At 44.7% G+C, this 26720-nt stretch overlaps 1 protein-coding gene across 1 annotated transcript in view; it reads right to left on the reverse strand.

Moving 5' to 3' along the window:
• MAPK4 (mitogen-activated protein kinase 4) overlaps positions 1–26720 on the reverse strand; it is a 177759-nt gene that overhangs the window by 8125 nt on the left and 142914 nt on the right. Inside the window, exons 3-4 of the mRNA XM_067699066.1 lie at positions 3179–3323; positions 1302–1463 (exon numbers count right to left, since the gene is read on the reverse strand). Of these exons, the coding sequence (XP_067555167.1) occupies positions 1302–1463; positions 3179–3323 (307 nt within the window). The remainder of the gene's footprint in view (positions 1–1301; positions 1464–3178; positions 3324–26720) is intronic.

Below are 26720 nucleotides of genomic sequence, written 5' to 3' on the forward strand. Positions count from 1 at the left end.
GACAGGCCCACCACACTCAGAGCCAAGTCACCGAGGGACTGCTATGCGTGTGGTGGTTTGGGGGATGGGGACATGGGTGACACATCCCTGATCCAGAATTCCTGAGAATTCTGAACCTTGTGTCACATGGTGGGATTTCTACAGAGGCCTAGGAATCAAAGTAAATGTGGATGGGCTGAGTCTTAATTTGTGGGGAATCAGATTGCCCCCTCCCTTAAAGATGGGGAAACTGAGACAGATTGAATGGGGATCATGGCCAGAGAAATTGTTAGTCCAAGTTCTTGGTTTCTTGATGGAGAGGAGCGTGGCAGAGACAGCTGTACCCCATGTCTGTTCTCCTCTTTCATAGTAATGGACACAGAGTGGCAGTGGAGTAAGTGTCCACTTCCCAGCCTCACTGCAGCGAGGTGGGACCATGTGACTAAGTTCTGGCCAACAGGACACGAATGGAGGTGAGGTTAAGTCAAGGGAACTGCCCTCCTTCCCCGCCTTCCCCCAGCTGGTAAGGGCAACACCCTAAGGTGGCAGAAATACAAGACAGAAGGGGCTTGGGCCCTGGTAGAGCAGGTCTACCACATTGGCCCTAGACTATCTACTTTGGATTATTATATAAGAGAGAAATAAAGTTAACTTCTTTTTTCTTAAATAAGAAATACATGTTATTTAAGCTGTTGATAATCTGGGTTTCTTTTACAATTGGCAAGACCATATCCTACCTGATATAGGGGTTTCCTAAGGGAGCCTCTAGCAGGTAGAAGGCTGGTGGCAATGTAACATCTCAGACGATGGAGCAACTATCCTATGCTAAAGGCTTTACAAATTCTGTTTTACTTACTTGTCACAGTGACCCTGTGTGTCATGTATTATTACATCTATTTTACAGTTAAGGAAACTGGGATGCAGAGAAGTTAAGAAACTTGCCCAAGGCCAAACAGCTAGTCACTGGTGGAACTGGGAACTGAGCCTGGGTCTGGCTTTGAAGCTGATGAAACCATACCATGCCTTACAGAGGGAAAAATAAAGGGAGATGGAAGAGAGGGAGGGAGGCAAGTGAGAAAGAAGGAAAAGGAAGCAAAATCAGGGGTAGAGTGTGGAGGACCAGCTGTGACTGCCCTGAGGGTGGCCTGATGGCCGAGCTCAGTCTGGAAGTAGCGAGGGCAAATGCCCGCTGCCAGGGGTCCCCAGCTTCTGTGTCTAGGGACTCTGTTTGGTCCTTTTGGGAGGGACTGCCTGCCCCAGCCCCCCAGGGTGAAACCAGAGTGCTGCCTCCAGGTGCTGGCTTGGCCGTCGGACTCTGGTACCTTCGCTGTTCACTTCGGGGAGCAGCTTGCGCAGTGGCCTCTTCACCTCCCAGGCGCTGCTGACGAAGGAAGGCATCACCTTGAGCAGCTCGTCCTTGTCTTCCTCCTGGATCACAGGGATGGTCTCCAGGATGAGCTGCATCTGTTCCAGCTCGTGAGCCCCTGGGGAGGTAAACACCAGATGGTTGAGTGTGCTGCCCACGTGGCTGGCGTGTGTGGAAGCTCCCGGGCCGCTCTACGACCCTGGGGCAGGGGGACCAGAGCTGGGCTGGGAGCCAGGGAACCTGAGTTCACTCTGCCACTAACTTGCTGTGTGACTGTGGGCAAGTTGCTTGCCATCTCTGGGGCTTGGTCAAATGTAGAAAGAAGGGGTAGTCTCTGGGGCCCCATCCGTTCCCCTAGCATTCTGTGCCTCTGGAATGGACCAGTCTCATATAGCCTGAGTCAGCCATCGCTAAAGTGATGGGAGCAGCCTGGCCCAAGGCTTTCCAAATGCTCTTTCCCATATGCCTCTGTGCATGTCCTTTACTGGGCTGGGGAAGGAAGTGATTTTAAGGCTAGGAATGAGTCTTACCTTTTGGATTTCCATTAGGAGGAAAAAAAGTCAGGAAGAACAAATTAAGCTTGGGACGTGTCATGAGCACACTGCCTCTGTGCTCCTTTGGGCAGAGGGAGGAAGACAGACTGTGCCAGGTCTGTGGGACAGGATGGAGTTGAGCATTCAAGCACTCATTCACTTATTCACTCATTCAACAAATGATTATTTATGGAGTGTCGTCTCCATAAATGGAGTGTAATCTCCATGAATACCATCCTCATCTGTAAGAAGCTTCAGGCTTTGTGCATCTTGGAAACTCCACTCCTCTTCTACGCTTAGGCCATCACGGATGCTGCTTCAGAGCTTTGACGCTGCTGGGATGGGTCAGGTCTGAATCCTTGCTGCCCCCTCTGACTTCCAGGCTGTTCTTACCTCCAGTTCCTCCATTTTCCCTTTTGGCATGAGTAGCCTTGCCATTTACCTCTACCAGGTTAAATCCAACTAGGCCCCATCTTCCTGAAGAAATGCCCCTGACTCACCCAGCTGCACAGAGCTCCCTCCCCTTACCACCGATTCCCATGGGGTCCCAGTCTTCCAGAAGCTGGTAGCCAAGGGCGGGGCTCTTCCGTGTCCCCCATGATGCCCTGTGCGGCACTAAGCACTTGTGGATGCTGTGAGCGCTGACCCAGAAAGTGCCTACGGATCAGCATCTGCTCTGAACGAGTCCCTTGGCCTCTCCCTGCAGTGGGCTCATGTAGGCTCAGTTCAGAGACTCTGGGAGACTTGTGGGGTCCCCTCTCCAAATGAGCACTCCAGACCGACCTCTCACAGTGGCAGGGAGAGGAGAGGAAGGGGCTGAAAATGTAGGACGGGTGTTTTCAGGGGTCAGTCTCAAGATGTTCGAATATACACGATTATTGATTTTGAAAGTTCTGTGCTCAAAAGGCTTTTTTTTAGCCTCTCCAGTATTTTGCCTGAAATGGTTGATAATCAGGTGCCATAAAAGCTGCAGAGGTAACGCCAAAGAGAAAGACTAGCATGTCTGTGATTAACAAGTGTTTCCCTCACGTTTTGTTTTTTTTTTTTGCGGTACGCGGGCCTCTCACTGTTGCGGCCTCTCCCGTTGCGGAGCACAGGCTCCGGATGCGCAGGCTCAGCGGCCATGGCTCACGGGCGCAGCCGCTCCGCGGCATATGGGATCTTCCCGGACCGGGGCACGAACCCGTGTCCCCTGCATCGGCAGGCGGACTCTCAACCACTGCGCCACCAGGGAAGCCCTGTTTTCCCCTTTTATTGAGCTACAGCAGAGGAGAAGGAAGGTGCCTGGGTAGCAGCTTACCAGCAAAGAGCATCCTCCCCGTGAGCATCTCTGCCAGGATGCAGCCAGCGGCCCACATGTCAATGGCTTTGGTGTAGTTGTTAGGGGAGAGGAGCAGGCGTGGTGAGCGGTACCATTTCGTTACCAACCCTTCTGACAGGTAACCCTGGAAGACAAAATCCAGGCTTCCAGTAATCAGTCATTTGTAGACACCCCCCCTCACATGCCTCTCCTCCTTTCCCTTCCCAGGGAGACAGGACCCCTTTCACTCTCCATCCTTTCCCATTGATTGTCTGGTTAGAGGGGTTTAGGCAGCGTTGTGGGGCTCAGAGGCTTTGGTGGGGGAATCTTATGAGGCCCTGGCGTTCTCTTCTGTAGAAAGGGATCCAGGATGACACTATTTAAGAAGCAGTGCTTTCCCAGCCCATCTTGATGTAATGACGCATAGCACTCTACCCTCATCTCGTAAGAAGATGGAAAAGGAGGAGCCATACTTGAGTGTGTTATCACCATCAACAGAGTAACGACAAGACAGTGGGATTTGATTTATTCAGTGGCTGAATGTCAGAAAGAGCTGTAAAATTTAAATCAAGCCAGTTGCTTTGGTGCAGATGATTAAGTTAATTCTGCCGTGGTGTCAGACGCCAAGCCCCTGCTGGGAATGGATGAGGCCAGCTTCATAGTGGGTGCGGGTGAAGGGCTTTTGGAAGCAGCCCTAAAAGGCAGAGTGGACACAGCTTTGGTTGGCCCAGAGGATTCTGGGAGTTCTACAGAGTGTCTTTGGGGGGATAGATGTTCTAGCTGATTTCAGCCACTGCTCAATGTGCGGTCTGGCGTGGAATCCCTCACTATGGGATATAGTGACAGCATAGGTGCTTTAGCACAGATAGGGAAGTATAGCCAGGCAATTCGGAGCTTGTTCTCTATGTAATTCACAAAGCTGGCCCAACAGTGGAATCTGGGAAATGTCTGTTGAATTACATGGAACGGTCTCTCTAAATTGAAAAAATAGACCTATTTGGTGGTCAAGGTCAGATAATTAGCACCAGGGGGATCCAGTGAGAAATTCTAGGGACGGTTTTGTTATTTGCTGTTGTAATTTCCAATTTAGCATCTAATTTTCCTTTTTGCTGATGTAAAAAGTATCACAGACCTAGGTTAAAAGCAGGTGAAACGTTAGGAGGCCCAAGTACCCAGGAGCTTTTGATCAATTAATCTGAAATCTCGTCACTTGTTGAGCAAAGATTTATTATGTTTTAAACCTGAGAGCCCTGAGTTACAGCAGTTTTCTCTCCTCTGTGGCACATATTTCTTTAGAGCAGGTCCTCAGACTGGTGGAAGGAAGGAAGAAAAGACTAAGGTATACCCATTCCCCAGCCTCAATGCTCCAAAATGAGCTCCTTATAATTTTTAAAATATGCCCCCTTTCTCTGTCCTTTGGGCCTTCGCATGCGTACTTTCCAGGGATGGGTGTCCTCACACCCACTGTCCTTCCTGGCTAACTCACACTCAGGCCTGCTTCCTCTCAGAAGCTTCCCAATTCCCTGGGATGAGGTTGAATGCCACTTCCCGGGAGCTCCATGATCCCTGTCTTGTTACTGTTTCTTTACTTCTCTGCAGTTCCACCTTCACCCATCCCACCCCCAGGACCACTAGACTATTCACCCCTCATGGGCAGAGGCTGTATCTTGTTTCACAGCCATTTCTGCATTGCCTACTGCCAAGTCTGCCTCCTAGGAAATGTCCAATGAACACAGATGGAGGGATGAGTAAGGAACGTCTCACATGGTCTGAGCCCCTTCAAAATGGGGCACCTTCTGGGGGAACCACGGATCCCCTTCTTTAACAGACCTGATTTTATGGAGAGATCCAGTTCCCACTTTCAATGGTGGATGAGGAGTTTAGAAAAGTTGTCAGTTTTTGCCTTATGCCTTGCCTTCTTCCAGAAAGGACTGGCAAGTGTAAGTAATTTTTTTTTTTTTTGTGGTACGCCAGCCTCTCACTGTTGTGGCCTCTCCCGTTGCGGAGCACAGGCTCCGGACGCGCAGGCTCAGCAGCCATGGCTCACGGGCGCAGCCGCTTCGCGGCATGTGGGATCTTCCCGGACCGGGGCACGAACCCGTGTCCCCTGCATCGTCAGGCGGACTCTCAACCACTGCGCCACCAGGGAAGCCCAGTAATTTTTTTTTTGAGTCAGGTTTATTGAAGTATAATTTATAAACAGTAAAATTCACTCTTTTTAGGGTATAGTTCTATGAGTTTTGACAAAGCGTAGAATCATGTAACCACCATCATAATCAAGAGACATACAATTCCATCAGCTCACACAATTCCCTCGTGCCCCCTTCTGGTCACCCCCGAGCCCCAGTTCCCTAGAAACCACTGTTTTCCATCCCTTTAGTTTTGCTTGTGCAGAACGAACGTCATATAAATGGAATCACAGCGGGTGGCCTTTTGCGTCTGAATTCTTCCCCTTAGCATAATGCATCTGGACTCATCCACATTGCTGTATGAAGAGTAATCTGTTAGGAGTTTAAGTTTGATTCTAGAAAGGAAAGAGACAAGCCAGACTGTAGAAGCTCACATCTGGGTGGGTGACTTATAAATAAAGAATGGTCCGATTTTATTTTCCAGTCAGAGGGTGAGTGTGTCAGAGAAAGACAGAGTACCCAGAGGGGAGGTGACTTAAGGTGAGTTTATTCTGATGTGTAAATGAGCAATCTTTTATGGGACAGAATTCCCTATAATTAACACCTGCCTATCTGCAGAGTCTGGAGCTGAAGTGGGACACAGGGAGCTTCCTTCTGAAACACCTTCCCTGAAAGTAAAAGAAAGATGTTTGTATGGGCAAGGCTGCCCCAGGGCCAGAATTATGGGCAAGGCCATGATAACAGCTGAGAAAGTTCACCCCTGGCTCTTCCTTACCTTTGAATGAAAACCAAGAACGTGACAGATTTTTGTCAACTACTAGCTGCTTCCCTCAAGTTACTTGTCCCTCAAGTCAGGGGATTTACTGATATGTTTCAGAAGCCACAGGACAGAGGAGAATTTGGGAAGGTGCAGTGGCTTTTCTGCCGGGATCTGGAGCAAGGGGAGCCCTGGGGAAGGGGGGGATGGGAACAGAGGGGAGCCTGCATTCCTGGGTCTGTGGGGCAGACACGGGGAGGTGCTGGAGGTCTTGCCCTCAGCTGAGATGAGCCCTGGGTGTCTGAGTGGGAGAGGCACTGGGGCCCACCGCACAATACTGGTGATCTGAATTCAACAGAGGAGTTTTAGTTGAGTGGATGGGGCAAAAGTCAGAATTTTCTAGAATAAAAAAAATCTTTAAGGATACCCAGGAGTGGAGACTCAGTTTTATCAGAAGGGCCCATAAATCCGTGAGTGTACTGGCTCAACAGAGATCCTTAAATGGCTTTCCTGCCGGAGCCTGCAGGGTGAAGATAGTTTCAGCTCCATTTGGATGTAGAGGAAGCTGTCTTCAGTGATCAGACATGGTCTCTCCTGGGGCTCGCCCATCGGCAGGCTGACCAGTGGGTGGGACAGCGGGCACAGGCAGGGCGTGTTGTCTCATCACCACGCTGGGGAGACGGGAAGCGGACACTCCTCGGGTCACCCCCTGAGCGTAAGAGGCAAGACCAGAATCACCCTTTCCCTAGTGTCCCAGTCCTCCTGCCAGCCTGTCCCTTGGTGTTTCTGGTGAGAAGGCAACTCCGGAGGCACCACTGGGAGGGGTGGACACGGTTTCCTGTCTAGACCCCACCATGGGGACTTTGGGCTTCTTCAGCTATTACTCCAACCAGCCCATTGTGCTGGAGTCATGTCCAGCCAGTGAGAGGCTCTGACTTTGAAAGCCTTAAAGGTGTTTGGAAATAATCTGGTAGCAGCTGCCCCAGGAGGAGAGTAATTAGGGACCCCCCACAGATCCAGAGGGAGGGTAGAATTGAAGCTGAGCATTCTCTTTGCTGAAGGAGCAAGGAAACCACACTCAGTCCCAGCTGCCTGCCAAGGAATTCAGAGCAGCCTCCATCGAACTCACCCTGGAAGGGTGGGCACCCATCCACTGCTCCGGCGAGCCTGTATTGGGTGGGCTTCAGCTCTGCTCAGCTGGCCTTCTCTGTGCCTCCACTGGCCCAAGCCTGATATCTTGGGTCTGGGAGTCAGAAGGCTGGAGGAGAAAGCTTGATCCCATAAACTTTCCACTTCACCCTTTAATGCACCTACTGGCACCTCGCAGAGGTAGGGCAAATTTAAATAGGGACAACACTCTCCCAAGAATAAAAGCCCTGGGTGTGGGAAGACGCCAAGGTAGCGTCTCCCCACAACTAGGGCGCCTGCTGGCTGCTGGTGGGGACCCTGACGCCCAAGGAGATGGGAGGAACCCCCAAGTGAACTGGTAGGACGCGGGGGGACTGAAGGGGGAGGAGAAGTGGAGGCCAGACAGGATTGGCACCCCTGAGGCTGGGGAGATCAGGAGAGGCAGGCGGGAGGGACCCTCATGAAAGAGCGGGAGAGGAGCTGAGGTTGATCTCCTGGCCCACTTGGGCCGGGGAGCCTGCTGAGCTCCCAGGCCGATACCCGCCCCCTCCAAAGCCCCCTCCAGGCTGCATGGGTCCTGGGGGCATAGGAAGGAGGCCGAGGGGTGAACAGCAGAGGCAGGCAGGAGGGGCCCTCCCAGATGGGAGGAGCAGGAGAGGAGAGGAGGGCATTTGCCCTGCCCACTCGAGTCCAGGAAGCCTGCTGTGCTCCCAGGTGAGGTCCCCTTCCCTCTGAGACCAGCGGTGGGGGGCACGCCTGGGCCCCTTCTGTTCCTTGAGCCTAAGCCCCACAGCCCCCAGGGCCTTTTCCAGCCCTGTGGGTCCTGCGCATAGGCCCCGCCCACCACCAAACCTTGCCCTTGCTTAGACCTCGCCCTCCACAGCCAAGGCCTCCCCCCACCTTTTTTTTCTTTCTTTCTTTCTTTTTTTCTCCTTCTTCCTCCTTCTCTTTCTTACTATTGTAGTACTGATGTACCTTCCGGTTGCTGCTTCATCTATATTTTTATCTTTATGTTCTTTCTGACATACCTGTTAGTTTCCTAGTCTAATTTTATTTTTTACTTTGTTATTGTTCTCTCTCGTTTTTTTTTTTTTTTGCCACCCCACATGGATTGAGGGATCTTGGTTCATGAGCCGGGGGTCGGGCCAAAGCTCCTCCGGTGGGAGCTCCGAGTCCAAACCACTGGACTAACATAGAACCTCAGACCCCAGGGAATATTCATTGGACAGATGTCTTACAGAGGTCCTCATCTCAGCACCAAGACCCAGCTCTACCCAACAGCCTACAAACTCCAGTGTTGGAAGCCTCAGGCCAAACAACCAGTAAGACAGGAACAGAATCCCACTCATTAAAAAAAAAAAAGAGAGATGGCAAAACAAAATGTCACAGATGAAGGAGCAAGGTAAAAACCTACAAGACCAAATAAATGAAGAGGAAATAGGCAACCTACCTGAAAAAGAATTAAGAGTAATGATAGTAAAGATGATCCAGAGTCTTGGAAATAGAATGGAGGCATGGATTGAGAAAATACAAGAAATGTTTAACAAAGATCTAGAAGAACTAAAGAACAAACAAACAGAGATGAACAACACAATAACTGAAATGAAAAATACACTAGGAGGAATCAATAACAGAATAACTGAGGCAGTACAATGAATAAGTGAGCTGGAACACAAAATGGTGGAAATAACTGCCAAGGAACAGATTAAAGAAGAAAAAATGAAAAGAATTGAGGACAGTCTCAGAGACCTCGGGGACAACACTGAACACACCAACATTCGAATTTTAGGAGTCCCAGAAAAAGAAGAGAAAAAGAAAGGGTCTGAGAAAATATTTGAAGAGATTATAGTTGAAAACTTCCCTAACATGGGAAAGGAAATAGTCACCCAAGTCCAGGAAGCACAGAGAGTCCCAAACAGGATAAACCCTAGGAAAAAGACACCAAGACACATATTAATCAAACTAACACAAATTAAATTCAAAGAAAAATTATTAAAAGCAACAAGGGAAAAACAAAAAGCAACATACAAAGGCATTCCCATAAGGTTATCAGCTGATTTTTCAGCAGAAACTCTTTAGGCCAGAAGGGAGTGGCAGGATACACTTAAAGTGATGAAAGAGAAAAACCTACAACCAAGATTACCCTAACCAGCAAGGATCTCATTCAGATTCAATGGAGAAATCAAAAGCTTTTCAGACAAGCAAAAGCTAAGAGAATTCAGTACCACCAAACCAGCTTTACAACAGATGCTAAAGAAACTTCTCTAGGTGGGAAACACAAGAGAAGAAAAAGACCCACAAAAACAAACCCAAAACAATTAAGAAAATGGTAATAGGAACATGCATATCAATAATAACCTTAAATGTAAACGGATTATATGCCCCAACCAAAAGACACAGACTGGCTGAATAGATACAAAAACAAGACCTATATATACACTGTCTACAGGAGACACTTCAGACCCACCTACATACAGACTGAAAGTGAAAGGATGGAAAAAGAAATTCCATGCAATTGGAAATCAAAAGAAAGCTGCAGTAGCAATACTCATATCAGATAAAATAGACTTTAAAATAAAGACTGTTATAAGAGATAAGGAGGGACACTACATAATAATCAAGGAACAATCCAAGAAGAAGATATAACATTTATAAATGTTTATGCACCCAACATAGGAGCACCTCAATACATAAGGCAAATGCTAACAACCATGAAAGGAGAAATTGACAGTAACACAATAATAGTAGGGGACTATAACCCCCCAGTTACACCCATGGACAGATCATCAAAACAGAAAATAAATAAGGAAACACAAGCTTTAAATGACAAAATAGACCAGATAGCTCTAATTGATATTTATAGAATATTCCACCCAAAAGTGGCAGAATACATTTTCTTCTCAAGTGCACATGGAACATTCTCCAGGATAAATCACATCTTGGGTCACACATCAAGCCTCATAAAATTTAAGAAAATTGAAGTCATATCAAGCACCTTTTCTGACCACAATACTATGAGACTGGAAATCAATTACAGGAAAAAAACTGTAAAAAACACAAATACATGGAGGCTAAACAGTGTGCAACTAAATAACCAAGAGATCACTGAAGAAATCAAAAAAGTAATTAGAAAAAACAGAGAAACAAATGACAATGAAAACATGACAATCCAAAACCTATGGGGTGCAGCAGAAACAGTTCTAAGAGGGAAGTTTATAGCAATACAATCTCACCTCAAGAAACAAGAAAAATCTCAAATAAACAATCTAACCCTACACTTAAAACAACTAGAGAAAGAAGAACAAAGAAAACCCAAAGTCGGGAGAAGGAAAAAAATCATAAAGATCAGAGCAGAAGTAAAAGAAATAGAAACGAAGAAAACAATAGCAAAGATCAATAAAACTAAAAGCTGGTTCTTTGAGAAGATAAACAAAATTGATAAACCCTTAGCCAGACTCATCAAGAAAAAAAGGGAGAGGACGCAAATCAATAAAATTATAAATGAAAAAGGAGAAATCACAGCTGACAGTACAGAAATACAAAGGATTATAAGAGACTACTACAAACAACTATATGCCAATAAAATGGACAACCACAAGGAAATGGAAAAATTCTTGGAAAGGTACAATTTTCCAAGACTGAACCAGGAAGAAATAGAAAATATAAACAGACCTATCACAAGTAATGAAATTGAAACTGTAATTAAAAACCTTCCAACAAACAAAAGTCCAGGACCAGATGGCTTCACAGGCAAATTCTATCAAACTTTTAGAGGAGCGCTAACACCGGTACTTCTCAAACTCTTCCAAAAAGTTGCAGAGGGAGAAATACTCCCAAATTCATTCTACGAAGCCACCATCACCCTGATACCAAAACCAGAAAATGATATCACAAAAACAGAAAATTATAGACCAATAACACTGATGAACATAGATACAAAACTCCTGAACAAAATACTAGCAAACAGAATCCAAAAACACATTAAAAGAATCATACACCATGATCAAGTGGGATTTGTCCCAGGGATGCAAGGATTCTTCAATATACGCAAATCAATCAATGTGATTCACCACATTAACAAATTAAGGAATAAAAACCGTATGATCACCTCAATAGATGCAGAAAAAGCTTTTGACAAAATTCAACACCAATTTATGATAAAAAACTCTCCAGAAAATGGGCATAGAGGGAACCTACCTCAACATAATAAAGTCCACATATGACAAACCCACAGCAAGCAACATATACAATGGTGAAAAACTGAAAGCATTTCTACTAAGATCAGGAACAAGGATGTCCACTCTTGCCACTCTTATTCAACATAGTTTTGGAAGTCCTAGCCATGGCAATCAGAGAAGAAAAATAAGTAAAAGGAATCCAAATTGGAAAAGAAGAAGTAAAACTGTCACTGTTTGCAGATGACATGATACTATACATAGAGAATCCTAAACGTGCCACCAGAAAACTACTAGAACTAATCAATGAATTTGGTAAGGTTGCAGGATACAAAATTAATGCGCAGAAATCTCTGGCACTCCTATACAGCAACAATGAAAAATCAGAGAAATTAAGGAAACACTTCCATTTACCACTGCAACAAAAAGAATAAAATACCTAGGAATAAACTTGTCTAAGGAGGCGAAAGACTTGAACTCAGAAAACTATAAAACACTGATGAAAGAAATCAAAGATGACATAAACAGATGGAGAAATATACCACGTTCTTGGATTGGAAGAATCAATATTGTGAAAATGACTATACTACCCAAAGCAATCTACAGATTCAATGCAGTCTCTATCAAACTACCAATGGCATTCTTCACAGAATTAAAACAAAAAACTTTACAATTCATATGGAAACACAAAAGACCCCGAATAGCCAAAGCAATCTTAAGAAAGAAAAACGGAGTTGGAGGAATTGGGCTCCCCGACCTCAAACTATACCAGAAAGCTACAGTAATCAAGACAGTATGGCACAGAAACAGAAATATAGATCAATGGTACAGGATAGAATGCCTAGAGATAAACCCACACACATACAGGCACCTAATTTACAACAAAGGAGGCAAGAACACGTAAAAGAATGAAATTAGAACACTCCCTAACACCATACACAAAAATAAACTCCAAATGGATTAAAGACTTAAATGTAAGACCAGACACTATAAAACTCTTAGAGGAAAACATAGGAAAAACACTCTTTGACATAAACCACAGCAAGATCTTTTTTGACCCACCTCCTAGAGTAATGGAAATAAAACCAAAAATAAACAAATGGGACTTAATTAAACTTAAAAGCTTTTGCACAGCAAAGGAAACCATAAATAAGACAAAAAGACAACCCTCAGAATGGGAGAAAATATTTGCAAATGAAACAACAGACAAAGGATTAATATCCAAAATATACAAACAGCTCATGGAGCTCTATATCAAAAAACAAAACAAAACAATCCAGTTAAAAAATGGGTGGAAGACCTATATAGACATTTCACCAAGGAAGACATACGGATGGCCAAGAGGCACATGAAAAGATGCTCAACATCACTATTAGAGAATTGCAAATCAAAACTACAATGAGGTATCACCTCATGCCAGTCAGAATGGCCATTATCAAAAAATCTAGAAACAATAAATGCCGGAAAGGGTGTGGTGAAAAGGGAACCCTCCTGCACTGTTAGTGGGAATGTAAATTGATACAACCACAGTATGGAGTTTCCTTAAATAGCTAAAAATAGAACTACCATATGACCCAGCACTCCCACTACTGGGCATATACCCTGAGAAAACCATAATTCAAAAAGAGTCATGTACCACAGTGTTCATTGCAGCTCTATTTACAATAGCCAGGACATGGAAGCAACCTAAGTGTCCATCGACAGATGAATGGATAAAGAAGATGTGGCACAGATATACAATGGAATATGACTCAGCCATAAAAAGAAACAAAACTGAGTTATCTATAGTGAGCTGGATGGACCTAGAGTCTGTATGACAGAGTGAAGTAAGTCAGAAAGAGAAAAACAAATACCGTATGCTAACACATATATATGGAATCTAAAAAAAAAAAAAAATGGTACTGATGAACCTAGTTGCAGTGCAGGAGTAAAGATACAGACATAGAGAATGGACTTGAGGACACAGGGTGGGAGAGGGAAGCTGGGGTGAAGTGAGAGAGGCATGGAAGACTTCATGAGAAGAAGTTGGTTTCAGTTGGTCTTCATGGTTGGGGACATCTTGGATAGCTGTGCTGGGGAACATCTGAGGGGGTGGTGGCCAGGGGGAGCCAGTGTGAGTAAAGCTTGGGGGGCCAGCGAGACCTAGAATGTGCTCAGAGGACAGACATCTGTACATGTGGACAAATGGGACATGGGGAGGGGCTGAGGAGACTGACCTTCAGGATGAAGGTCAGCGGTCCCCAAGGACCTCCTGTATGAGAATCAGGGGAAGCGCTTGTGAGATGTGCAGACTGGCCAAAGCTGACTTAGAGTCCTCCAATCTCCATCTCATATGAGCTCCCAAAGGAACCCTTATGCCCCTCCTACTTTGAGAACCCCAGGAAGGATGCAGGAAGCTGTGGAGGGATGCCGAGTGGGGCAGAAGGGATGGTGGGTAGGATGGGGCTTTCAGCGTAGGCTGTGGAAAGCCCTGGGCAGGCCTGTGGCTGTGATTGGGCTCCTGCTAATTCTGACTAGTGGGAGGGCCGTTCTTGGAGCACTCGTGGCAGTTGCAGGCTCAGCACACCTGTCACTGGAAGCTGGAGAGCCTTGCAAGCTGGACTGGCAGCAAAGATGCTGCTCTCCAGATAGCAGGGGGTTAACAGTCTCAGAAAGGCTTCGGGAAGGCCCCTGGGTACCACACTTCCTTGAAAGCGGGTAGGAACGCACACATGGACTCCTTTCTGATCTAGAAGAAACTAGGTCAAGGGAGAAAGGAATCAGGCTATGGAGAAGTGAAAACTTTGAGCTTTAGGGGGTCAATGGCGGTGGTTGCACGATTGCTGTGATTTTGTGGAGGTGCAAGTTCCCAGAAGAGCTCCTGGTGGATGTGCTGTGCAAACCAAAGGAACATCACATAAGGAATGGGAAAGACAGGGCACGCTGAGCCTGGAGAACATTGTGGGGGGCATGAAAGCTGCCTCTAGACACATGCAAGGCTGTCATTCGGACCAGGAGCTAAGCTTGCTCTCTGAGGCTCTTGGGACAGACATGCGCCAAAGCGTAAGGCAGAAATCCATGCAATACGCTGATAATACCTAACATTATTGAGCTTCTCGAACTGCTCTCATGCTTCATATGGATTAACTCATTTCATTCTTGCAACAACCCCATGAGGTAGGGTCTCTCATTATAGTCATTTGACAGGGAGGCATCTGAGGCACAGAGAGGGTAAGCAACCTATCCACAGTCACACAGGCTGTAAGTGGCACAGCTGGGATTCAACCCTAGGTTGTGCTGATGTAGCACCTTTGATGTGAACATGCAGCTCTACTGCTTTTCAAGTAAAGAGAGCCCTCGAAAGCCACCGGGCTGTTCAAGGAGAGCTGGGCTCCTGACAGGCAGAGGTGGGCAAGCACAGAATGGGCAAGCTCGTAGGAGATGCGCCAGCACCACCCTCCAGAGCGCAGCTCCTCAGACCTTGGCATGCACTCGAATTCTTGGGAATCCGGGCTGAATACATGTAGAGTCCATTTCGTCAGTCCAACAAGGTGATGCCAATGCTGCAGGTCAGGGGACTGAACTTGGACGAGCAAAGCCCTGGATGATCTTTAATATCCTGCCCTGCCTGAGGGATCTATGACTTGCCTTGTTCACAGGCCAGGCAGATTGCTCTAACTGAGCAGCAGAGTGACCTGTAATAGGGGCTAATTCTTTGACACACATCAGAAGATCACTTAGAAAAACAACACCCTCCCAGAGGCCCAGTTTAGGCAGAAATATATGGCCTCCCTCTCCACAGCCTCCTTCCTCTGAAGGTATAATTCTTTTATAAAAATTATTTATTTATTTATTTATTTTGCGGTACGCGGGCCTCTCACTGTTGTGGCCTCTCCCGTTGCAGAGCCCAGGCTCTGGACGCACAGGCTCAGCGGCCATGGCTCACAGGCCCAGCCGCTCTGCAGCATGTGGGATCTTCCCGGACCGGGGCACGAACCCGCGTCCCCTGCATCGGCAGGTGGACTCTCAACCGCTGCGCCACCAGGGAAGCCCCTGAAGGTATAATTCTTATTTGTGCCAATATCCATATCATGTACGTTAGAAGCCTTTTAAAAAAGAAATAACACCACGGCGGAATCGCCTTTCTTATTGCTGACTCTAAACTCATTCTGTTAAACGCATTTCCATGCATATATGCAGCAGGGAATCTCTCAGGTTGAGGGAAGGAACACACAATCTTAAAAGCCCACCATTACAACACAATGATTGGTAAGTCACCTGGTACATTCTGTTTGTGCAGCTAAAATACACACGGTGAAGAAACAGTATTGTTAAATCAGCTGCACTGAGTTTTCATTAACTTCTAAGATGCCCTTAAATGCTGATCTGCTTCCCTCCTTTCTCGGGGCTGCCCCTTCCCCACTCCATGCTGTGGGGAATCCTGTCCAATGAAATTCATCTCTTCCACAGTTTCCATGGAAATCAACCAAAAGCCCAGTTAAGTTCCTATAGGCCTGCAGCCCCCATGTGGTCCCTTCGTTTTACATTAAAAAAAATTATAGTAGAATTGCTTTAAAAAACAACTTTTTTTTTTTTTTTTTTTTTTTTGCGGTACGCGGGCCTCTCACTGTCGTGGCCTCTCCAGGTGCGGAGCACAGGCTCTGGACGTGCAGGCTCCGCGGCATGTGGGATCGTCCCGGACCGGGGCACGAACCCGCGTCCCCTGCATCGGCAGGCGGACTCTCAACCACTGTGCCACCAGGGAAGCCCCCAAAACCAACTTATATTTAATCGTGGTAAAATACACATAAAATTCACCATCTTAACTGTTTGTAGGTGTACAATTCAGTAGTAGTAAGTACATGTTGTGCAACCATCACCAGCACGTGCAAAACTGAGTAAACAGTAGCTTAGCATACTCCTCCCCCCAAAGCCCCTGGCGACCACCACTCTACTTTCTGGCTCTATGAAATTGACTACTCATCTAAGTGGGATTATATAGTATCTATCCTTTTGTGGCTGGCTTCTTTCACTCAGCATACTGTACTTCTCCTGACTTTTAAACAGCGGGAAAGTGGAAACAATGGAGTTGGGCTTCTTTTTAACAAGCACTTTCTTGAAATGTCTTCTAATTCAACTAGAGCTCACCATCACAGATAAAAGCTTTGGACATTAGCCTCCTGGGGTCCAAGTCATCAACTCTGAATTCTCTTACAGTTCGAAGACACGATCAAATGTTTTGTTTGTTCGGTGATGTGCGGGGATCGCCAGCTCTAATCCCACCGTCCTCGCTAGGACCAGGGCTGGGCTGGTTAGAGAGCTGGGTGGAGGGAAGGCTTCGTGTGGCTGCTTCAGCCTCAGTTTCCCCATCTGCTTGTGCTGCTGGTCTCGAAGCTTTCCTCTGTGGGGCGCTAGAGTCCTAGGATTCTGCATTACAGTCACTAACAACCTCTGAGTGAGGGACCCTGCTGGGCCAAAGTGATTCATTTTTAATGGGCCGGTCTGTGAGCAAATGGCTCCTTTTAGGAAGATACATCAACCACCAGGCCATAAGTAGACATTTGTCTTGCTGACTTTCAAGGGGACATTTGGCAGCACACTGGAGCAGCAGCTCTCAAACCAGATACACATTAGAGGCACCTGGGGAACTTAAGAAAAATCCCAACTCTCAGGCCACCCACCATGCTGATTACATCAGAATCTCTGTGGGAGGCCCCAGGCATCAGTCATTTAAAAAACTCCCCAGATGACCCCAATGTGCAGCCATATTTGAGAACCGGTATCCTGGGGATCCTTAGCTCGTCAGCTATGGAAAGGTAAGCAGTATTTTCACAGTCCCCCAATTAGTGCAGCCTTCTATTTCTGGCTCCACTCAAGACGAGATGATTCCTTGAGTAGCCACAGTGGTCTCCAGACATCTGACCCACAGGAAGTAAAAACTTACTGGCAAATAACCAATAATAACAACAGCTGCTATTTATTGAGAATTTAGGATATGCTCGGCACTGTGCCCAGGGCTAGTTTATTATCAGTGCACTTAATCGTCAAAGGGACCCTATGAAAAACGTATAGAGAGATGAAAAACCAAATTAGATACTAACTGGCAGCACTGAGAATCCACCCTGGCAGGGAACAAAACAAAGTCCCTTGTAGTCATGGAGCATACATTTTGGTAGGAAAGACAACTGAACAAATGGATGGATAATATGTCTGGAGGAGAGACTGTGAAGAATAAAAAAATAAAGCAGGGTAAGGAGATACAGTGATGGATTGAGTGGGTGGCCCAGGAAGGCCTCTACGAGAAGGGGACATGTGAGCAGAGAACAGAGTGAATCAAAAGGAGCGGCCGTGTCGGGGAAGAACATCAGAGAAGTTGATCTCTGAGCCCCAAGGCCTCGCCTTCTGTCCCCAACTCCTGTCCCCAAATGGGGGCAGCTCTTTCATCTTCCCCTCTCACCCAGCAAGCCCTCGTCTCAGTCCCTGATTAATCCCCACGTATAAATAAATGAGAACAGTTTAGAAGTGGGAGGGAACTAATATTTGTTGAGCCCCCATTATGCACAAGGGATTGTGCCAGCATTAGCTCAGCTGACCTCCTGATAACCCTGTAAGGTAAGTATTTATTTTTTCATTTTCTCTGTGGGGAAATTCTTGCAGGCCCCTCTCCTCTGCCTGGCTTAGCTGGTAAGCCTTTATGATCCTGGCCCCCTTCACCCCCAGATCACAGCTCCATAGGAGGGGAGGCCCTGAAGGCAGGGACCGGCTGTTTTGTCTCTGCTGTGCAGGGTAGACGCTCACTTTAAATGCGGTGAATGAATTGGATAAAAATCTAAGCCAAAGGAATGATTGATATGCCCATGGTGGAATTTCAGACACAGACCACCAGTCAAGAGGAGATTGTTTTGAAGTTTGTTTGTTTGGTTTTTTTTTGAATTTTATTTTATTTTTTTATACAGCAGGTTCTTATTAGTTATCCATTTTACACATATTACTGTATATATGTCAATCCCGATCGCCCATTTCATCCCACCACCACCACCACTTCCCCCCTTGGTGTCCATACGTTTGTTCTCTACATCTGTGTCTCAATTTCTGCCCTGCAAACCAGTTCATCTCTACCATTTTTCTAGGTTCCACATATATGCGTTAATATACGATATTTGTTTTTCTCTTTCTGACTTACTTCACTCTGTATGACAGTCTCTAGATCCATCCACGTCTCTACAAATGACCCAATTTCGTTCCTTTTTATGGCTGAATAGTATTCCACTGTATATATGTACCACATCTTCTTTATCCATTTATCCGTCGATGGGCATTTAGGTTGCTTCCATGTCCTGGCTATTGTAAATAGTGCTGCAATGAACACTGGGGTGCATGTGTCTTTTGGAATTATGGTTTTCTCTGGGTATATGCCCAGTAGTGGGATTTCTGGGTCATATGGTAGCTCTATTTTTTAGTTTTTTAAGGAACCTCCATACTGTTCTCCATAGTGGCTGTATCAATTTACATTTCTAACAACAGTGCAAGAGGGTTCCTTTTTCTCCACACCCTCTCTAGCATTTGTTGTTTGTAGATTTTCTGATGATGCCCATTCTAACTGGTGTGAGGTGAAACCTCACTGGAGTTTTGATTTGCATTTCTCTAATAATTAGTGATGTTGAGCAGCTTTTCATGTGCTTCTTGGCCATCTGTATGTCTTCTTTGGAGAAATGACTATTTAGGTCTTCTGCCCATTTTTGGATTGAGTTGTTTGTTTTTTTAATATTGAGCTGCATGAGTTGTTTATATATTTTGGAGATTAATCCTTTGTCCGTTGATTAGTTTGCAAATATTTTCTCCCACTCTGAGGGTTGTCTTTTCATCTTGTTTATAGTTTCCTTTGCTGTGAAAAAGCTTTTAAGTTTCATTAGGTCCCATTTGTTTATTTTTGTTTTTATTTCCATTACTCTAGGAGGTGGACAAAAAAGATCTTGCTGTGATTTATGTCAAAGAATGTTCTTCCTATGTTTTCCTCTAAGAGTTTTATAGTGTCCGGTCTTACATTTAGGTCCCTAATCCATTTTGAGTTTATTTTTGTGCATGGTGTTAGGGAGTGTTCTAATTTCATTCTTTTACACGTAGCTATCCAGTTTTCCCAGCACCACTTATTGAAAAGACTGTCTTTTTTCCATTGTATATCCTTGGCTCCTTTGTCATAGATTAGTTGACCATAGGTGATGGGTTTATCTCTGGGCTTTCTACCTTGTTCCATTGATCTATATTTCTGTTTTTTGTGCTAGTACCATATTGTCTTGATTACTGTAGCTTTGTAGTATAGTCTGAAGTCAGGGAGTCTGATTCCTCCAGCTCCGTTTTTTTTTTCCCTCAAAATTGCTTTGGCTATTCGGGGTCTTTTGTGTCTCCATACAAATTTTAAGATTTTTTATTCTAGTTCTGTAAAAAATGCCATTGGTAATTTGATAGGGATTGCATTGAATCTGTAGATTGCTTTGGGTAGTATAGTCATTTTCACAATGTTGATTCTTCCAATCCAAGAACATGGTATATCTGTCCATCTGTTTGTATCATCTTTAATTTCTTTCATCAGTGTCTTAGAGTTTTCTGCATTCAGGTCTTTTGTCTCCCTAGGTAGGTTTATTCCTGGGTATTTTTATTCCTTTTGTTGCAATAGTAAATGTGAGTGTTTCCTTAATTTCTCTTTCAGATTTTTCATCATTACTGTATAGGAATGCAAGAGATTCCTGTGCCTTAATTTTGTATCCTGCTATTTTACCAAATTCATTGATTAGCTCTAGTAGTTTTCTGGTGGCATGTTTAGGATTCTCTATGTATAGTATCATGTCATCTGCAAACAGTGACAGTTTTACTTCTTTTCCAATTTTGATTCCTTTTATTTCTTTTTCTTCTCTGATTGCCGTGGTAGGACTTCCAAAACTATGTTGAATAATAGTGATGATAGTGAACATCCTTGTCTTGTTCCTCATCTTAGAGGAAATGTTTTCAGTTTTTCACCACTGAGAATGATGTTTGCTGTGGGTTTGTCATATATAGCCTTTATTATGTTGAGGTAGGTTCCCTCTATGCCCACTTTCTGGAGAGTTTTGATCATAAATTGGTGTTGAATTTTGTCAAAAGCTTTTTCTGCATCTATTGAGATGATCGTGTGGTTTTTCTTCTTCAATTTGTTAATATGGTTTATCACATTGATTGATTTGAGTATATTGAAGAATCCTTGCATCCCTGGGATAAATCCCACTTGATCATGGTGTATGATCCTTTTAATGTGTTGTTGGATTCTGTTTTCTAGTACTTTGTTGAGGATTTTTGCATCTATATTCCTCAGTGATATTTGTCTGTAATTTTCTTTTTTTGTAGTATCTTTGTCTGGTTTTGGTATCAGGGTGATGGTGGCCTCATAGAATGAGTTTGGGAGTGTTCCTTTCTCTGCAATTTTTTGGAAGAGTTTGAGAAGGATGGGTGTTAGCTCTTCTCTAAACGTTTGAGAGAATTCACCTGTGAAGCCATCTGGTCCTGGACTTTTGTTTGTTGGAAGATTTTAAATCACAATTTCAATTTCATTGCTTGTGATTGGTCTGTTCATATTTTCTATTTCTTCCTGGTTCAGTCTTGGAAGTTTACACCTTTCTAAGAATTTGTCCATTTCTTCCAGGTTGTCCATTTTATTGGCATAGAGTTGCTTGTAGTAGTCTCTTAGGATGCTTTGTATTTCTGCGGTGTCTGTTGTAACTTCTCCTCTTTCATTTCTAATTTTATTGATTTGAGTCCTCTCCCTATTTTTCCTTGATGAGTCTGGCTAATGGTTTATCGATTTTGTTTATCTTCTCAGAGAACCAGCTTTTTGTTTTATTGATCTTTGCTATTGTTTTCTTTGTTTCTATTTCATTTATTTCTGCTCTGATCTTTATGATTTCTTTCCTTCTACCAACTTTGGGTTTTATTTGTTCTTCTTTCTCTAGTTCCTTTAGGTGTAAGGTTAGATTTTTTATTTGAGATGTTTGTTGTTTCTTGAGGTAGGATTGTATTGCTATAAAGTTCCCTCTTAGAACTGCTTTTGCTGCATCCCATAGGTTTTTGATCGTTGTGTTTTCATTGTCATTTTTCTCTAGGTATTTTTTGATTTCCCCTTTTATTTCTTCAGTGATCTCTTGGTTATTTAGTAACATATTGTTTAGGCTCCATGTGTTTGTGTTTTTACATTTTTTTCCCTGTAATTGATTTCTAAACTCATAGCGTTGTGGTCAGAAAAGATGCTTGATATGATTTCAATTTTCTTAAATTTCCTGAGGCTTGATTTGTGACCCAAGATGTGATCTATCCTGGAGAATGTTCCATGTGCACTTGAGAAGAAAGTGTAATTTGCTGTTTTTGGATTGAATGTCCTATAAATATCAATTAAATCTATCTGGTCTATTGTGTCATTTAAAGCTTCCATTTCTTTATTTATTTTCATTTTGGATGATCTGTCCATTGGTGTAAGTGAGGTGTTAAAGTCCCCCACTATTATTGTGTTACTGTCGATTTCCTCTTTTATAGCTGTTAGCAGCTGCCTTATGTATTGAGGTGCTCCTATGTTGGGTGCATACATATTTATAATTGTTATATCTTCTTCTTGGATTGATCCCTTGATCATTATGTAGTGTCCTTTCTTGTCTCTTGTAACATGCTTTATTTTAAAGTCTATTTTATCTGATATGAGTATTGCTACTCCAGCTTTCTTTTGATTTCCATTTGCATGGAATATCTTTTTCCATCCCCTCACTTTCAGTCTGTATGTGTCCCTAGGTCTGAAGTGGGCCTCTTGTAGACAGTATATATATGGGTTTCATTTTTATATCCATTCAGCAAGCCTGTGTCCTTTGGTTGGAGCATTTAATCCATTAGCATTTAAGGTAATTATCGATATGTATGTTCCTATGACCATTTTCTTAATTGTTATGGGTTTGTTTTTGTAGGCCCTTTTCTTCTCTTGTGTTTCACACTTAGAGAAGTTCCTTTAGCATTTTTTATAGAGCTCATTTGGTGGTGCTGAATTCTCTTAGCTTTTGCTTGTCTGTAAAGCTTTTGATTTCTCCATCGAATCTGAATGGATCCTTGCTGGGTAGAGTAATCTGGGTTGTAGGTTCTTCCCTTTCATCACTTTAAATATGTCATGCCACTCCCTTCTAGCTTGAAGAGTTTCTGCTGCGAAATCAGCTGTTAACCTTTTGGGAGTTCCCTTGTATGTTATTTGTCGTTTTTCCCTTGTTGCTTTCAATAATTTTTCTTTGTCTTTAATTTTTTCCAATTTGATTACTATGTGTCTCGGTGTGTGTCTCCTTGAGTTTATCCTGTATGGGGCTCTCTGCGCTTCCTGTACTTGGGTGGCTATTTCCTTTCCCACGTTAGGGAAGTTTTTGCCTATAATCTCTTCAAATATTTTCTCGGGTCCTTTCTCTCTCTCTTCTCCTTCTGGGACCCCTATAATGCGAATGTTGTTGCATTTAATGTTGTCTCAGAGGTCTCTTAGGCTGTCTTCATTTCTTTTCATTCTTTTTTCTTTATTCTGTTCCACAGCAGTAAACTCCACCATTCTGCCTTCCAGGTCACTTATCCGTTCTTCTGCCTCAGTTATTCTGCTATTGATTCCTTCTAGTGTATTTTTCACTTCAGTTACTGTATTGTTCATCTCTGTTTGTTTGCTCTTTAATTCTTCTAGGTCTTTGTTAAACATTTCTTTCATCTTCTCAATCTTTGCCTCCATTCTTTTTCCGAGGTCCTGGATCATCTTCTCTATCATTATTCTGAATTATTTTTCTGGAAGATTGCCTATCTCCACTTCATTTAGTTGTTTTTCTGGGGTTTTATCTTGTTCCTTCAGCTGGTATATAGCCCTCTGCCTTTTCATCTTGTCTATCTTTCTGTGAATGTGGTTTTTGTTCCACAGGCTGCAGGATTGTAGTTCTTCTTGCTTCTCTGTTTTGAAGTTTGTTGACCATGTTTGAATTGCAGGACAAAGGCAGCTGCCGTGTTCAAGTCCAGCACCCTGAAATCTAGGGGCTCCCTCAGTTGTGGGGTGTGGCTGTGGATTTCTGTTTGACCCGACCTTGATGCTGGTAGCTGGGCCCTTGGCGCTGTTATTCTTGCCTGGGGCCAAGATGGAGGTCAGGGCTTTAGTGCATCCCTTCTAATTCACTCTCAAAAAGAAAGAGAATATTCATCCCAAAGCACTACTGAGTGATGCGTACAATAATAATGAATGTTTGCCAGGAGCTGACCACGTCCTCGTTAGCACCTGACCTTTCTCTGAGTTCTTTCATTTGATTATCAGCCTCACAAGGTGGGCACTGTTACTGTTCCTGATGGGAAGGGGTGCAGAGCTGAGGCAGAAGGTCAATGACACAGTGCCAAGGTCATCACATCCCCCAGCAGACAGTTCAGTCCCCAAAGTTCCTCTTCTGCTAGCAGCTACCCCATTTCTGCTCATACCTCATCCCCTCACAAGAGGGTTAGTATTCTCCCCTGTTCAGCTTGCAGGGAGAGACTGTCCAGAAGAATAAAAGGCACTTTGTTGGGCTACCCCCTTCTCAGAAGGCTCTGGGGTATAAAGCACCACCTTTATTGAAGATGGACTCAAGGGACTAAGAAAAATAAGAGATCCCTTGCTGTCTTGCTTGTTTTCATTCAGGATCAGGTGGAACTTAGCAGGGCAGATTTTAGAGCCCCCAGGTGGCTTCGTTACACAGATGGCTGTGGGAGGGGACAGGCTTTGGGCTCAAGCATGCTTACCTAAAGGTGTTACAAGTCCCTCTCTCCCAGGGTCCTGAGAAGGGCAGGGGTCTGGGGGAAGGAGGTGGTGGTCATTCAGGGCTCCTGCTGCAGGAAGGCCCCTGACCAGGGTCCAGCCTGTATGTAGGAAGGAAGTTGCTGCCTGCAGAACTTGATAGAAAGTGCCAGAAAAGCCCTGCGACTGCTGAATGTGACTACCTACCTGTCCTGGTGAAAGTCTTACCCACAGTTGCTTAAGGCAGTTTTCCCTAAATGGGTCCACATCCCAGAGATGCTACTAGGGGCAGGTCAGGTGTGCATACAAATACCCTTGGGACAGGTGGGCAGCAACCAACAAGATTATTTACAGCCTCAGAGATTAAGGATGCAGTACTTGCCACACCTCTTTGTCCACATAACCATTTGTTTTTTCTAGGTGCTTCTTGGGGACCAATCTTCTGCAGGATCCACTGTGGGAAATGCAAGGTAAGGTCCTTGTTAGCACATTTACCTGGGAGAGGAAACATACTGACCCGTTTGTCCATTGTCTTCTATTACATCGGCAAAGACTACTGACATCCTGGCTTCTGCAGAGTGTGCTCTGTGTGGATGGAAACTCACCACCTCCTCCGCTTATCTTATCTCTGAGTATCCGAGGTCAGGGACCACTGGGCTCGCTGCACCTTCCAGGGCCTGCAGGAAGATGAGGCTGAAGGCAGCGTGGCTGCATGTTACAAAAGCCACTAGAAATGTGGGGATTGCAGGCCACTGGGTGAATAGCATCGAGGCCACTCCACCCGTCTCTCCGGGGCACAGGCTGCATGGGTGGAGAGGAGGCAGCAGAAAGGCCCTGAGACCAACTCCAGCCCTTCTGCCATGTTGCTTCTGTCAGGGTGTGAGTCCAGGCTCAGCAACCCTGCCCAGCACTCACCTTGAGAAGGGTCTTCTCTCCTTGGTGACCAGGCAGCCAGCCCGGATCACATTACCAACATGGGCCACAGCCTCCCTCTGTGGAAACACTTCTCTTCATAGAAAAACTGCAGGTCCCTGGCCCAGGTGAAGTGCCCCAGCACTGAGAGGCTGCCCAGGTCACCTGATCCAGGGAATGCCAGTCCCATTTCAGACAGGTATTTTGATAGGCATTTCTTAAGTGTTTCTGGTGTTTCTGGCCCTGTGTGTGGCGCTCTGAGTCAGGGAACTGTCCTCAAGGAGACTACAACCCAATTCTGGGCAGTGAGTTGGCTGGTTCAACTGCAATCATTTAATCAGCGACAAGTCAACACTGGGTGAGGGAGGGAGGATGGGGCAGTCACCAAGTGAACAATGAAACAGCAAGGGGGCCACGGTGGATCCAGGCTCGGGGGGGTGCATAAAAATAGGAAATTATGAACACAGAATTAAGTATGAAAATGAATATTTATTTTTGAATCAGAAAATTGCAGCAAATTAAAAATTATAAAAGGCTGGCAAATACCACAAACATCACAACATTCATAAAAATAACATTTTTACTAATTAGCTGCTTGGCAGACTGTGGGTAGCAAACACGTGAATGGATTGCATAACCTCTGATCATAATTTTTTACAGACAGAATTTAAAGCTAATTCAGTATTTGAAAGATAATTGAAAAGATAACTCAGTCTTTCCTTTAATACAGTCAATTCTTCAGTATGGTTGATATTCTAGAAGTTTCTTTCACCTTCAAAACTAGTTACCAGTATATCATATAAATTTTCAGGATTATTGTCAGATTTGGGAAAAACCTTATTAGGTATTCTTTTGTTGATGAGCTGTAAGATTTGGGGGTATTTCCAGTTTTCTTACGTGGTGACTAAACATCTGTTTGAATCAATGATACTCATCAACCAGGCTGTTCGTGATGTCCTAGTTGCTGTCATGTACTATGAGCTGTAGGGTGGGTCCTGCTGCTTTGTCATGACACTCCATGAGTTGATTTGGTGGGCCACAGAGGGATTCCTAGAAGTTATTCCTACACCGAGATGCTGGCACTAACTAAACTCTATATAGAAGTAGCTGCAAACCATATCAACATATCCCATTAAACCCAAACTAAATGCATCTCTAGCCCAACCTACCCTAAATCAGATTCTCTGAATGCCCAGTCACACCAGCACCATCCAACACAAGGGGAAGTGTCAGGAAGGGCAAGTCAGAACGGGAATAGACCACTTCCTAACAAATTGCTGCCCAAATATCTTACATTTGCAAATATTACAAAGATACGTGATACATCGTTAGGGTTCTTCCCAAGGCCTTGGGTGCAGGGGTGGTCATGCAACTGAGAAGCCCTGAGTTGAGTCACAAGCTCCATGGTAACTCTGACCCCCACCAGGAGTAAAACAGGCCAAAGAAGGGGTCAGTGGCCAAGGAGGACAGGGAGGCATCTTGCCAGGATTTTCAAGATAGGAAACCAGGTACCCATTCTAGGAAACTTCTCAGAAGTAAACCATGGCAGGGCCCATCTTCTTATCGGCCGAGGCAAACTGTCTAGAGAGCTGGTCATCCAGAGAGTTTGAGAAGAGGCCCTAGGAGGAATGTGGGTGTAGGGAATGATTACAGGGGGTTGAAGGATGTTTCCTTCCCT

Source organism: Pseudorca crassidens, chromosome 12 (genome assembly GCF_039906515.1).
Source record: "Pseudorca crassidens isolate mPseCra1 chromosome 12, mPseCra1.hap1, whole genome shotgun sequence".
Classification (NCBI taxonomy): domain Eukaryota; kingdom Metazoa; phylum Chordata; class Mammalia; order Artiodactyla; family Delphinidae; genus Pseudorca; species Pseudorca crassidens.